Source organism: Puma concolor, chromosome E2 (genome assembly GCF_028749965.1).
Source record: "Puma concolor isolate L17-30 chromosome E2, mPumCon1.1.hap2, whole genome shotgun sequence".
Taxonomy (NCBI): domain Eukaryota; kingdom Metazoa; phylum Chordata; class Mammalia; order Carnivora; family Felidae; genus Puma; species Puma concolor.
The window spans coordinates 51,947,483-51,959,281 of NC_141681.1; the positions used below are offsets into that span (position 1 = coordinate 51,947,483).

Sequence of the window (11,799 nt, forward strand, 5' to 3'; positions counted from 1 at the left end):
CCGCCCTCCCCTTCGCGCTTCCCGATCTTCCACCCCCCGCCGACCCCGCGTCTCCCCCAGCAGTGCCAGGCCCAGCTCTCCACTAGGGTCTCTGTCCCAGTGTCTGTGTGTGTGCCCGCCCCCCTCCCCGTCTGTCCGTGATTCTCCTTTTGTTTTCCCTCCGCCTCAGGCCGCGCTTTTTCCTCCCCCCGCGTGTGCCTCAGGCTGAGGGCCTCAGTTTCCCCATCGGGACAACGGAGAAGGTAACGGGCCGTCCGGGAAGGCTAAGGGCGCGAAGCCACCTCCGCCCCGAGACTAAGCTTCTGCACGCCTCCGTCTCCAGAGTCCTCTGAAGGCCCCCCCATGCCCCATCTCGGCCCGCGCTCCGCCCCTCGGAATTCCCGGCTCCGCAGGGGGGCGGGTCCGGCAGGGAGAAGGGGCGGGGGAAACGGGTTAGAAAGTTTGCAGCAACTTTTCTTGAGCTAGTCGCTGGGACCGAGGCGCGTGGCCCGCGCAAGCGCAGTAGTAGGAGGATGGCCGCGCGCGCGCGCAGCCGGCCCAACCCCCTTCTTGCCGGCCTGCGGGTGGCACAGCTGGGCCACAGCTGGGCAAGGGGCGGTGCCTCCGGGCGGCTCGCTAGCCACCTCCTATTGGCCGGATGCCGAAGCCACGCCTTTCAGCGTCCCCATCCCCACCCCCAGCCCGGATTCGTCTGCTTGGCGGCCCTGTAGCTTCTTGCCAGGCCATTGGGCGCCTCCACTCGCCTTCCAATTGGCCCACTGAGCAGCCTCGTTCCCGCAACGCAAAGAGAGCGGACACCGCGGAGTCCAGAGCGTTGGGCAGACGGGAGGGCCTTTTATTCGCGAGGATCGGGGGTGGGGTCCTAGGTGTGGAGAGACAATAAATACTGAGGAATGTCGGGGTCTCAGTGCATCCAAAACGTGGATTAGGGTGCTGGGGTCCTGGAACTTGGCGGGTCGGAGGACAGGTCAATAAATACCCAAACTGCCGAGGCGGGCGGAGCCTGCTGTGGCCCCGAGAGCTACGTACGTGAGGAGGGCGCGCGAGTCCCCGAAAAAGCGGGGCTGGCGAAAGCAAAAGGTTCTCGAGAAGGCGGGCGGGGCTCGCACTAGACGTTCGCCGCGGGAAGAGAACATTCCCGGAATAGTAGGGCCTCATGCACAGGGATTTGTGGTCTGCGGGCCGATAGGCGGGGGGCGCGTGGAGGGTGAAAAACTGATGGCCGAGCCCTGGCCCTGCTGTCTCCTCTAGATCGCAGTTTGCCCATCCACGGCGGGGCCTCAGCCAGGCCGGAGTTAGTAGGTGGTTGGTCTGCGATTCTCCCCAGCAGCAACTGCAGCATTCCCGGTTACAAGCCTCCCTGGAGCCCCCTGCTCCTCCCTCCCCGGCCGCCAGGGGGCGGGCCCGGATCACAGGGCTGGAGCTCGGGCGGAGACCCACGCTGGGAGGCGGTGTGAACGGGGAGGCGGTAGGAATGGCTTCTGCGCCGTGCCCAGGTCACCCAACCCTCCAGCTTGGGGTCCTAGGGTTCAGGGGGCGAAGGCGGCTCCCGGGTGGCGCCAGACCGGGGCGAGATGGTGGGCGCAGGCCACCAACCCAGTGCAGCCCAAGGCGGCGGCAGCAGCCAGAGCAACGGCGAACAGGAGCAGGGAACGCGCCTCCGATAGGTCAGGCTTAGGGACCTGCGGACAAGAGGGCGTGATCAGGTCTTGGCGGCACGGCCCCCCGATTGGCTCCTGGGACTCGCCACGCCCACGCCTATAGGTGGGTTCACAATCCTCTCTCGTCCCGCCCCGCCCCGCCCCCGCGGGCAGTTGCGGTTGGTCCGCGGGCAAGCTTCAAGTCTCGTCCGAACTCGCCACTGGCTGCTTCCTAGCGGCCTGAGCTGATTGGCTGCCCGCGCATCCTCCCTCCCCGCGGCGGCCCCGCTCGACAGAGGCGCAGCTAAGCAGAGGAGGCTTGGGGTGCTTGGTGCGAGGAGGGGGCGCGGCGGCGGGCGGGCGTGAGCAGCCGGACGTACCCTGGCAGGGAGCAGCAGGTGGCGGCGGTGCATGGGGCCTGGCCCCACCAGCGGGCATTGGCCCAGAGCCACGGCCGGGGGGCCATCTAGCTGGAGAGAGAAGGGACAGGTGACCCGATCGGAGCCCAGCCCGGCCCGGCCGCCCTCGGGCAGGAGGCGAGAGACAGCGAACGGAGTCGGGGAGGGAATCTAGGGAGATCCTAGATGGGATCTGGTTAGAGGCCCGGACCGAGGGCTGTCTGGTAGACGTGGGGCTGAGTGGAGGGTGTCTGCCGTCTGGAACCCCAAAGAGATAGGGTGATCCCTAAACCCGGACGGGGAGACGGGGCCGGGGTTGCAGAGGGGCCAGCAGGCTTGATACAGGGGAAAAAGAGGGGTCTTACATGGGAAGGTGCATCCGTGGCCCGGGGACTGGGGACCCCCGTGACAGCTGGAAGGAGAAGAGAGAGGCGTAGGGCGCGTGGAGGGACGGAGGAGGGCGGTGGCGCGGCGTGCCCCAGCCTGGGCCCCTCGCCCTCCCCCAGGTGTCCACACACGCCGCGGGCCCACCTCCCCCCGTCGCCCTCGGGAAAGGGGACGGATGGGGGACTCGCCTGCGTCTCCCCCGGCCTGCAGCAGCTCCATCCGCTCCTGCAGCTGCCGGACGCGCGCCTCCAGGTCTCGGTTCCGGGCCTCGGCCTCACGGAGCTGACTGCGGGGAGGGAAAGACCGTGAGCCCTTCCGGACCGGACCTGGGCGAGACGGGCTGCCGACGGTAGCGACCAGCCCCGGCGCCCCGACTCCGACCTGGCAAAGCTCTGGTTGGCTGTGCGGATGGCCTCCAGCTCCCGGCTCAGGCTCTGCCGTGTAAGCACCTCCTCCTCCAGGGACTCCTGGAGCTCCCGCAGCGTCACCTGGGCCTCCGCCGCCACCGCCGCCGCCGCCGCCGCCGCGGGAACGGCCTCCGGAGCTGCCGCTTCGGCCTGCGTGCGGGACCTGGCTTAGGGCTGCCCGCTCCTGCAGCGCCCAAGACTTGGGCACCGGTTCTAGGCTGGGATCTTCCCTTGTCCTCTAGATCTTTCCGGAATCCCCACAGCTCCTGCAGTGACCCAAGTCTCCTCCTTCCCTAACTAACCCCAGCCCCTGCCTTGGTCTCCGGCCTCCAGTCTGGGCCCTTCCCACCCACCTTCCACACAGGAACCAAAGGGCTATTCCTACAACTCTTACCCAACTTGACCATGGCCCTCCCCTCTTCTCCAGTCCCCGGGCGTCCTCAGGAGAAGGCCTGCCTCACCAAAAGGCCCTGTTTGGTTTGTCTCTGTCTCCCCTCCCCTCATTCTCCAGCCCCCTCTTCCGGGAACAATTCAGCCTAACTACCCTCCTTTCCGGTTCAAGAATAAACCTTTGCCTTGAGGTTCTGTCTGCTGACCAAGGGCCGGCCCCCTCCTCCCACACACAAAGGCCTTTATTTCTTCAGAGGGATGATTTCTGACTGAAGTAACTTTGTCTCTACTTTGCATTCTCTCTTTCTATCAAGCCAACTCCCAGAGGGCTTCAGGCCCGCAGCACACAAGACCCCGGAAGCCCCTGCCTTTCTCGGATTCTCCCTGACCGACCTTCTCCTCCAGAGACTCACTGTTTCCTCTGGTGGCGGCACCGTGGGCTCTGGGCTGGGCGCCCGCACAGGTGGCTCAGGCAATGGTTCGGCCTCCAGTTCCATGGCCGTGGGGCCTGGGACCTCCTCGTCCCTGGGGAGAGGAAGAGGGCGAGGGGAGGGAGAGCCAGGCCCCCTCAAGAGGTTATCCACCCCCCTGGGTTTAGAGCCAGGACTCCCTCTTCTGTGGGCGTGGGACAGCCAGGCCCTGAAGGGCCCCTGGAGTGAGGAGGGGGCGGGACAGGTTGATGGGACTGGGACGGGTCCCCTTCTTGTTAGTAAAGGCCGGCCCTTCACATGGCCTCAGGCCCCTGGGAGCTGGCCTCTCTGCACCTTCTGTGGGAACCTTGGGTCGAGACACCCATATGCGGGGTCACTCATCTCCCCGTCCACGTGACCTTTGCAGACCCCTCTCCTTAGGACTTCAGGACAATGAGGGGGACCCCACCCAGCTCTGGCCACCTCCAAAGATACAGTGTTAAGACTGGGTGTGGGATCCCAGGACTGATTCTAGTTCTCTGCACCCCGCCCCCTGCCATCCCCAGCTGCTGGAGGGAGACCCCTCCTCCCCAGGAATATGAAATTGCAATAAAAGTGGATGGCCCCTCGCACCCAGCACTCCCTCTCTGGAAACAGGTCTCAAGGACCCCAGGATCCTGGGCACCCCCCGAGACCACGCTGCAGCTGTCCATCCAGTCTGGGTTATAACAGAGAAGACGGGTTAACGGAGTCCTGTCCCCACCCCCAGAAAGGAGAGTACCGCACAGTGGCTCATGTTTGGCCTTCGTTCAGGACAAGAAGGGACATTTTGATACATTGTTCGGCAAAAGACTAGATTGGATCACAGCATGTTCTCACAGTTGTCCAGTTTGTGTGTGCGCATGTGTGAGCCAGGGAGCTCCTTTCCCTTGCCAAAATTTTCTAATTTACCAGTGACAAACGATGTATTGTTTGTATAATTAATGTTTTTAAAAGGCTTTATGGTTAGGGGCGCCGGGCTGGCTCAGTCAGTAGAGCGTCTGACGCTTGATCTCAGGGGTGGTGAGTTCAAGCCCCACATTGGGTGTGGAGCCTCCTTTAAATAAACAAACAAGGGGCGCCTGGGTGGCTCAGTCGGTTGGGCGTCCGACTTCAGCTCAGGTCACGATCTCGCGGTCTGCGAGTTCGAGCCCCGTGTTGGGCTCTGGGCTGATGGCTCAGAGTCTGGAGCCTGCTTCCGATTCTGTGTCTCCCTCTCTCTCTGCCCCTCCCCCGTTCATGCTGTGTCTCTCTCTGTCTCAAAAATAAATAAACGTTAAAAAAAATAAAAATAAACAAATAAAGAAGTAGCTTTATGGTTATATGAGCGATTCAAAAAAGTTTGTATTCCTTTAAGACTGATTTTAAAATTCTATGCTTCTTATTTTCTAAGATTCTGAGGTCCCGTGACTGGACTAGCAATCTAAAAGTGGATGCCTGGAAGATTCTGGAAGGCCAAGTCTGTGGCTCCGAGGTTTTGCAAGGGAATCTAAAACTTCACAGTACTTACGGTCTGACATTGTAAGGTCCTACAACTCCGGACTCCTAACAGTCCTTGGTCCCAAGACGCTACGCTTCTGAGCCTGATCCTGCAACCCTACTGGGAGCCCCTGAACAGAGCTTACCTGAGGGCCATGCAGGAGTAGGAGTAGCCCACAAATGGCAGGTGGACCCCCAGGGGCATGCCTTCCCGCATGTCGGACAGCGTCTCCTGTACCAGAGAAATCCAGATGTGGAGTGACCTGTGCTCCTCAGGGCTGGTGCCTCACCCCTTCCCAGTCTAGGCTTAAATGCCAGCTCCCCACCCCACCCCAGCTTGGGGCCTCGTCTAAAGTGGTCCCTCCCTCATCTTCTTTCATTGTATCCGGCTGCTTCCCTCAGGGCGCTCTCCACAGCGTCATTCTATACTTCTCCCGACTACACGTGGACCGGGGCTGGCCTGGTCCCTGTGGGTCCCCAGCAGTGCCCAGCACTGGGGTGGCTTGTACAACAGTGGAGAGAGAGATGGCCTAGGAGAGATTCCTCTACGGTGTTTTCCTGCCTCACTTCTTACCCTTCCAGGTCTCGGCTCAGATAGCCGAGGCTTCCTCCTCCAGGAAGCCCTCCAAAACTTTCCAGGCTGGGTGGGGAGCCCGCGCCCCCCTCCCCACACCCCCCCTCCCTTGTCTCACCCCTGAACTCTCCCTCTGGGGCATCACTGTCTGGGGACAAGTCTATGTTCCCCACTGGACTGCGAATCCAGATCACCGCTGGGTTCCCGGCGCTGGGTGGGCACAGAGCAGGCGCTCTGGGGGAGGAATGATTTCAAGACCCCAGGAGATGGGTACTATTCTAACCCCAGCTCTCTGGATGAGGGATGGGGGTGGGGCGTGGGTGGGGGGAATACCCTCTGCCCAGCAGGGGTCGCAGGTACCTACCCCGCCCCCGCTCACCATGGCAGTGAGCCCGTCTTCCACCACATCGAAGTTGCACGTGTCAGTGGCACCCTCGAAATCCGGTGTAAATGGGGGCACGCTGTCTCGGAGACTGTCCCAGTCAAGGCCAAAGAAAAAAGGATGATTCTGGAAATCACCTGCTCCGTCCCGGCCCAGCCGCGTCTCAGGAGGACACAGCAGCCGCTGGATGAGGTCTCGGGCCTCCTCAGGGACCCCTGCGTCGGCAAGCGGTAGAGACAGGTGCTCCTGCACGAGGGAGAGGGAGGGCAGGGGATGCTGGCCTGGCGTTACGTGCCAAGGGAGATCAGGGGTTCCTCTGGCCGTGCTCACCTTGTAGTGCACGATCTTGCCGTAGGTCTCAGCCGTGGAGTCGGCGTAGAAGGGCGTCTGCCCGTAGAACATTTCATAGGCGAACACTCCCAGTGCCCACCAGTCACACTCGGGCCCATAGCTTCCCAGCCCGGGCCCGCCGCCCACAGCCTGCAGGATCTCAGGGGACAAGTAGTCCGGGGTGCCCACTGCCACCAGCGACCGCACCTGAGCCAAAAAGGTCCAGAGCTGGGCTCGGCCCCGCCCCTCCCAGCTCTGGCTCCTCCCCTCCTCCTAACCACGCCCCGAGTGCTTTAGTCCCTCCCCTTTTCTGTTCTAACCGGGAGCGGCTCACACACTTAGGCGTGGGTCCCCTCCCTGTAACCCCTCTAAATCTGGTCGGGCCCCCACCTCTACCTGGGCGCCTCAGCCCCGCCCCCACACTCTGCGCTTCTGTCCCCCCACCTGTCCCCACTCCTCATTGGTGGCCGCAGTGCCCGAAGCGGCGCCCCACGCACCGTTCCGTCCGCCCTCAACTTGAGGCAGGACCCGAAGTCGGCCAAGCGGATGTGGCCACAGCGGTCCAGCAGGATGTTGTCGGGTTTGATGTCCCTGGGCAAACGGAAGGGTGGGGGTGGATGTGAGCCTCCCTCCATCCATCTCGGCAGGTTCCACCCCTCCAGGCAGCGCGGCCTCGGGTCCCACCCTCTTAGGGACCATGCTCTCCAGCTCCGGGCCCCCCCACTCCCTACCCCCTCAGAACCCATTTCCTCGGCTTCCACCCCTTAGGGGACTCTGCAATTCTGAACCCCACTCCTCTGGCCCTGTCCCCAGTGGCCCCCACCAAGGAGGTCCCTCTGCAGGGCCCGCCCCCTCTGGGTCCCCACCTTTGCGGTACCGTGCCCAGGTGCAACTTTGCTTTCCCTCTCTGGGCCCCGCCCTCAGCCCCCCGCCCCTCAGCCCCTGCTGCGCCCACCTGTGTACATAGCCCAGCCGGTGCACTGAGTCTATGGCCATGACAATCTCGGCCAGGTAGAAGCGCGCCATTTCGGCTGGGATCCGCTCCCCAAACTTGCTCAGCAGCGTTAGCAGGTCCCCGCCCACGTAGTACTCCATGACCAGGTACTAGCAGGGGGCGTGTCATGGGGGGGGGGTCAGTAGCACCCCTCGGCACCGATCGCCGATAGCCCGGGACAAAGACTCCCACAGATGCCCCATCCCTGGGGAGAGACCCCGCAGCCCCAGCCCCAAGAGAGCCCAAGAGATCTCCGAGGCCAAATCAGAGACACTCCCCCCCCCAAAAAAAACCCTAATTTCCCCCAGGATGTCACCGGACAGAAGGAGGGAAAAAGAGAACTCAGAGAACCGCCCCCCCCCGTGCCCAGATACCCCCTGCCCAGTGGCCCCCACATCGACTAGAGAGCTATCCCAGTCCCGGTGAGAGATCCCCGCCCCACCCCCACCCCCGACGGCGGCATCTTTTGCAGAGTCCACTAGAATCCGCCCGGGAAAAGAGCCGTAAGTGACATCTCTCATCCCGGGCAAGGAAGACCACTTCCTACCACACCCAAGGGCAGCTCCCCAAGCCTAGCACTTCCTCTGCCTGACCCCGTCTCGTTAACTGCCAGCCTCGGGGTCGGGGTCCAGCTCTCCAGTCGCCCCGGCCCGGGGCTCACCAGGTAGTTCTCGTCCTGGAAAGCGAAGTGCAGCTCCGTGATCCAGCGCCGGTCCCCGTTCACCAACACATCCCTCTCCTCGCGGAAGCACGACACCTGCGGGGCACCCGCGGGCGCTGAAGCGGGCCGGGCGGGAGTTGGGGTGGGTAATCCTCGCGTCCCGCACGTCCAGCCCCGGCCCTCACCTCGCCTCTCTTCAGCATGTCCCATTTATTCATGATCTTCATGGCGTACACCTGGCCCGTCTGCTTCATCTTCACCACCGCCACCTGAAGGCCGAAACGGGGTGACTGGGGCTGAGGTGGCGCGGGGGGGGGGGAGGGGGCGGAAACACCCGGGCTCGCTCGGATCGGACTCCACCCCCGATACAACCCAGTCGTGGCCCCGCCCCACCGCCAACGCCACGCCCATCGACCCAAAGTCCCGCCCCCCCGCCCCTCTGGTGTAGTTTTTCTAAACTCAGTCATTCATCAATTTCTAAGGACCCGCCCCGAACCCCTGTGTCCCGCCCACTGCGTGAGCAGTCGCGTCTCCCGCTCCGCCGAGCTGCAGTGACAGCTCACGGCTCACCTCGCTGAACGCCCCGCGTCCGATCACCTTCAGAATCTCGAAGTCATCCCTCTGCAGTCGGGCCTCCTTAAGCCTCTCGGCGATGGGCTCCACTGGGGGGCGAGGGGAGGTGAGAACCGAGGCTAACTGGGACTGACACCCCAGATAGGAGGAAGTCCCACCCTCTGCCCCTCAGTCTCCCCCTCTCTCCATCCTCGGTCTCCTCTGTCCCTTGTTCTCTCTTCTCTCTCTCTCCTAGGACTGTCAGTCTCCCAAGGGCTTCCCCACCAAAACACTGTGAGGGTTGGGGACACCCCAAACTGCCCTCCTACAGAAAAAGGTGGGATGCCTGGGAACCCCTTTTTGGGAAGGCCATTGGGCCGGAGGGCCCTAGTGGCTGCAGGTGGAGAGCGCGGGCTCTGCAGGACCGACGGGGAAGATAGGAGACCCAGGCCTTAGGGCCCCCTGAGCTTCAGGCCCCACCCCCACTCCGGCTGGTGGAGGGAGTGCCCAACAGGCCCACCCCAGCATTCTCAGTCTGTCTCTGGAACATTCGGTTTAATCCAGTACCTCCAGGTTTATGATGCAGGTGGCTTTGGACCACACTTTGGGAGACACTGGATTTGGGGCTGGGGCTGGGAGAAGGAACAAGAAACACAAAGCCAGCGTGGACCCCCAAATCCCAGGCTCTAGTGTATTCTCTTTGCCCTCAACTCCACAAAGAGGGCTTCTTCGGTACCCCTCACTTACAGGTGGGGAGTCAGGGCCCAGGCGGGTGAAGCGGTCGTCCCAAGGCCCCACAGCTAGGAGTTAAAGGGGGCAGGTTGGGAGGGGGAGACTGGGACATGGAGAGGGAGGGCGGGAAGTAGCAGACGCTGGGGACTTGAGAGGCAGGACAGAGAGAGGGACGTGTGCAAGTGGGAATAAGGGGAGACGGAGTGCGTTACGGAAGGGAGAGAGGAGCCCCCCATGAGGTTCGGGGAGAGTGGGCCGCAGGCAGGGAAGAACCAGCCAGGGCCCAGAACGGGGGAGGGAGGAGAGAGCCAAGACGTTGAGCCCTTTTAAGGCAGCAGGAACCCAGGCCCCCTCCCCCGCCCGGGCGGCCCGGCAGGGGAGGGGCCGCAGGATGCTGCTCAGGCCACAAAAGGAGCGCTCCTTACGGGAGAGCCAGACCCCTGCCCCCAGCTCAGGGCTCAGTTTACCCTGCTAGCCCCACTTCACGCTCTGCGAAATCAGGGCTGACAGAGGTACTAAGGGTTGGAGGAGGCGGAGAGAAAGTTCCCACAGGGGCTGAGCGGTCTGGCCTTTGGTCTCCACCTTCCTATCTGTGAAATGGGAGGGACAGGAGTGGGGCCCGGGTCAGAAGGAGATGGTCACAAGAAAGGAGCAAGAGGGAGAAGGCAAAGAGAGACACACGGAGCCCACGGACCAAGAGCAGGCCGCTGGAGGGGCAACCCAGTGTGGGGACCAAGTGGCAGGGTGTCAGAGAGACAGAAAACCCAAGGAGCCTGGGCCCTGGGGTGGAGGAAGGGCCGGGCAGACAAGGCCAGAAGCTGAGGCAGGCACATCTTCCCTCCAGACCTGTCTCCAGGGAAAGACCTGGCAAGAAGGGACTTTGTGGGAGAGCCGGGAGGTCGGAGGTCATGAGCTAGGAGAATGAGTGATGGGAGGGGGGTAGTTAGAGGGGAGTCAGGGCTCCCCATGCAGACCACAGTGAAACAGGGCTGGGGGGGTACACCCAGAAGAACCTTAAGTTGTTCCTCCTCCATCCAGTGGGTGAAGGGCGCTGAGCGGCGCCTGTCTCAGAGCTGGCTCTCCCCCGGGGCCCGCCTGAGTCACCGCACCCTCCCAGTGCCTGGGCACCTGTCGGGGCAGCTGGAGAGGCTGGAGCCAAACACCTGCCCGTTGGCCGCGCCCCTGGCAGCTGCCCCGTGCTGTCCTTTCTGCCTGCCCCTGCGCTCTGGGAAACCAGGGTGGAAGGCCATGGGGCCCGTTTCAGTGGGGGCGCCCTAAAATACGGGGCTCCCGGCATGTCCTTAGGCCTAGACTTTGTGGAGGGGGTACAGAGGGACCACGGGAAGCTGTGCCCAGCCCAGCCTCCCAAGTCCTGGTTGTGAGTCCTGGCTGTCCTGGCCTCTGCTGACCCCAGCCTGCCCTGCCAGGGTGGCACGGGGGAAGGGGCATGTCACCCTGGGACCTGGCACTGAGTTCCGGGCTCCTGAATGGGAGGCTCTCCCACGTCCATCCTGCCCCCAACCACCAGCCCCCCGTGCCCAGCCCCATCTCCTGCCTCTGCCCTGCCCCCACCGCCCCCCAATCCGGGGGCGTCCATGCAGGCGGGCACTCACCCCACTGCAAGAAGTCGGCCACATACTTGTCCTGGGCCAGGTCGGAGGCGCCCAGCTCCTGGTGGACGCCCAGGAGAAGGTCGAGCAGGGGCTCCAGCCCCAGGAAGCCGGGGTCCAGCACCAGCTGCTCGAGCCGCCTCAGCCGCACTTCGGCTGACATGTCGGGCAGGCAGCACCATGGCCCCCTCCCCGGGCCGGGGGCTCGGGGTCCTCCCGTCACGGGGCCTGGCAGCCCCTGTCCAGGCCTCGGGGCTCTGGCTGCATGTCTGCCTGTCCCTGGCTGTCCCCTGGGCCTCTCTGGCCACTTCTCTCTGCTGCTGAGGCCTCCTCCCCTTCTCCCCACCCCTCGGTTCGGCCCCCTCCCGCCTCCCAGCCTTAACCCCTCATGAGCCAGGCCCCCCAACTCCCTCCTCCCGGGGCCCCTCAGAACACTTCGGAGTGAGATGGGGGGGGGTGAAGAATTTCAACTCTCCCACCATGCACCCCCCCAAAAAAAGGCGGAGCACAGAGGAAGCTACAGGTGTGGCAGATGCCAAAGATGAGCCCTCCCATTCCATTCCGAGGGGGCCAATTGAGGTTCAGAATGATCGGGTAACGCCCCCTTCTCAAGCCCAGGAATCGGGGTGGGGTGAGAAAGGGGTGAGGCCTGGGAAGGGGGGGGTAGGAGGCCAGCTTCGCGGGTGACTCAGCCACGGAGTCAGACTTTGGGATGGTTTAAATTTAGCCCTCAGGACCTCTGCTTTACACTGACTTTTTTTTTTGGCAGGAGGTGGGGAAGGGGTGGTGAGAGAATTGGGAAGGGAGGCCCTCA

General features: G+C 63.4%; 1 protein-coding gene and 1 pseudogene across 6 annotated transcripts; both read right to left on the reverse strand.

The window, feature by feature from the left end:
* Positions 1 to 33: 33 nt before the first annotated feature.
* On the reverse strand, positions 34 to 1,158 carry LOC147573672 (uncharacterized; annotated as a pseudogene).
* On the reverse strand, positions 815 to 11,332 carry DMPK (DM1 protein kinase). Of its 6 annotated transcripts, none has more exons than XM_086690141.1 (15): positions 10,989 to 11,332; positions 8,662 to 8,753; positions 8,277 to 8,360; positions 8,092 to 8,187; positions 7,392 to 7,540; positions 6,934 to 7,027; positions 6,437 to 6,643; positions 6,104 to 6,352; positions 5,297 to 5,382; positions 3,636 to 3,747; positions 2,807 to 2,982; positions 2,614 to 2,711; positions 2,404 to 2,450; positions 2,021 to 2,106; positions 815 to 1,682 (listed from the first exon to the last, which is right to left on the reverse strand). In XM_086690141.1, exons 1-15 carry the CDS (start codon positions 11,146 to 11,148, stop codon positions 1,523 to 1,525), a joined length of 1,896 nt encoding a protein of 631 aa, XP_086546267.1. In that variant the 5' UTR covers positions 11,149 to 11,332; the 3' UTR covers positions 815 to 1,522. The 6 variants fall into 6 exon arrangements, with proteins under 6 accessions (XP_086546267.1, XP_086546268.1, XP_086546264.1 ...); XM_086690142.1 differs by having other exon boundaries at positions 2,021 to 2,110; positions 10,989 to 11,331; XM_086690138.1 differs by having other exon boundaries at positions 6,089 to 6,352; positions 10,989 to 11,331.
* Between the last annotated feature and the right edge of the window lie 467 nt (positions 11,333 to 11,799).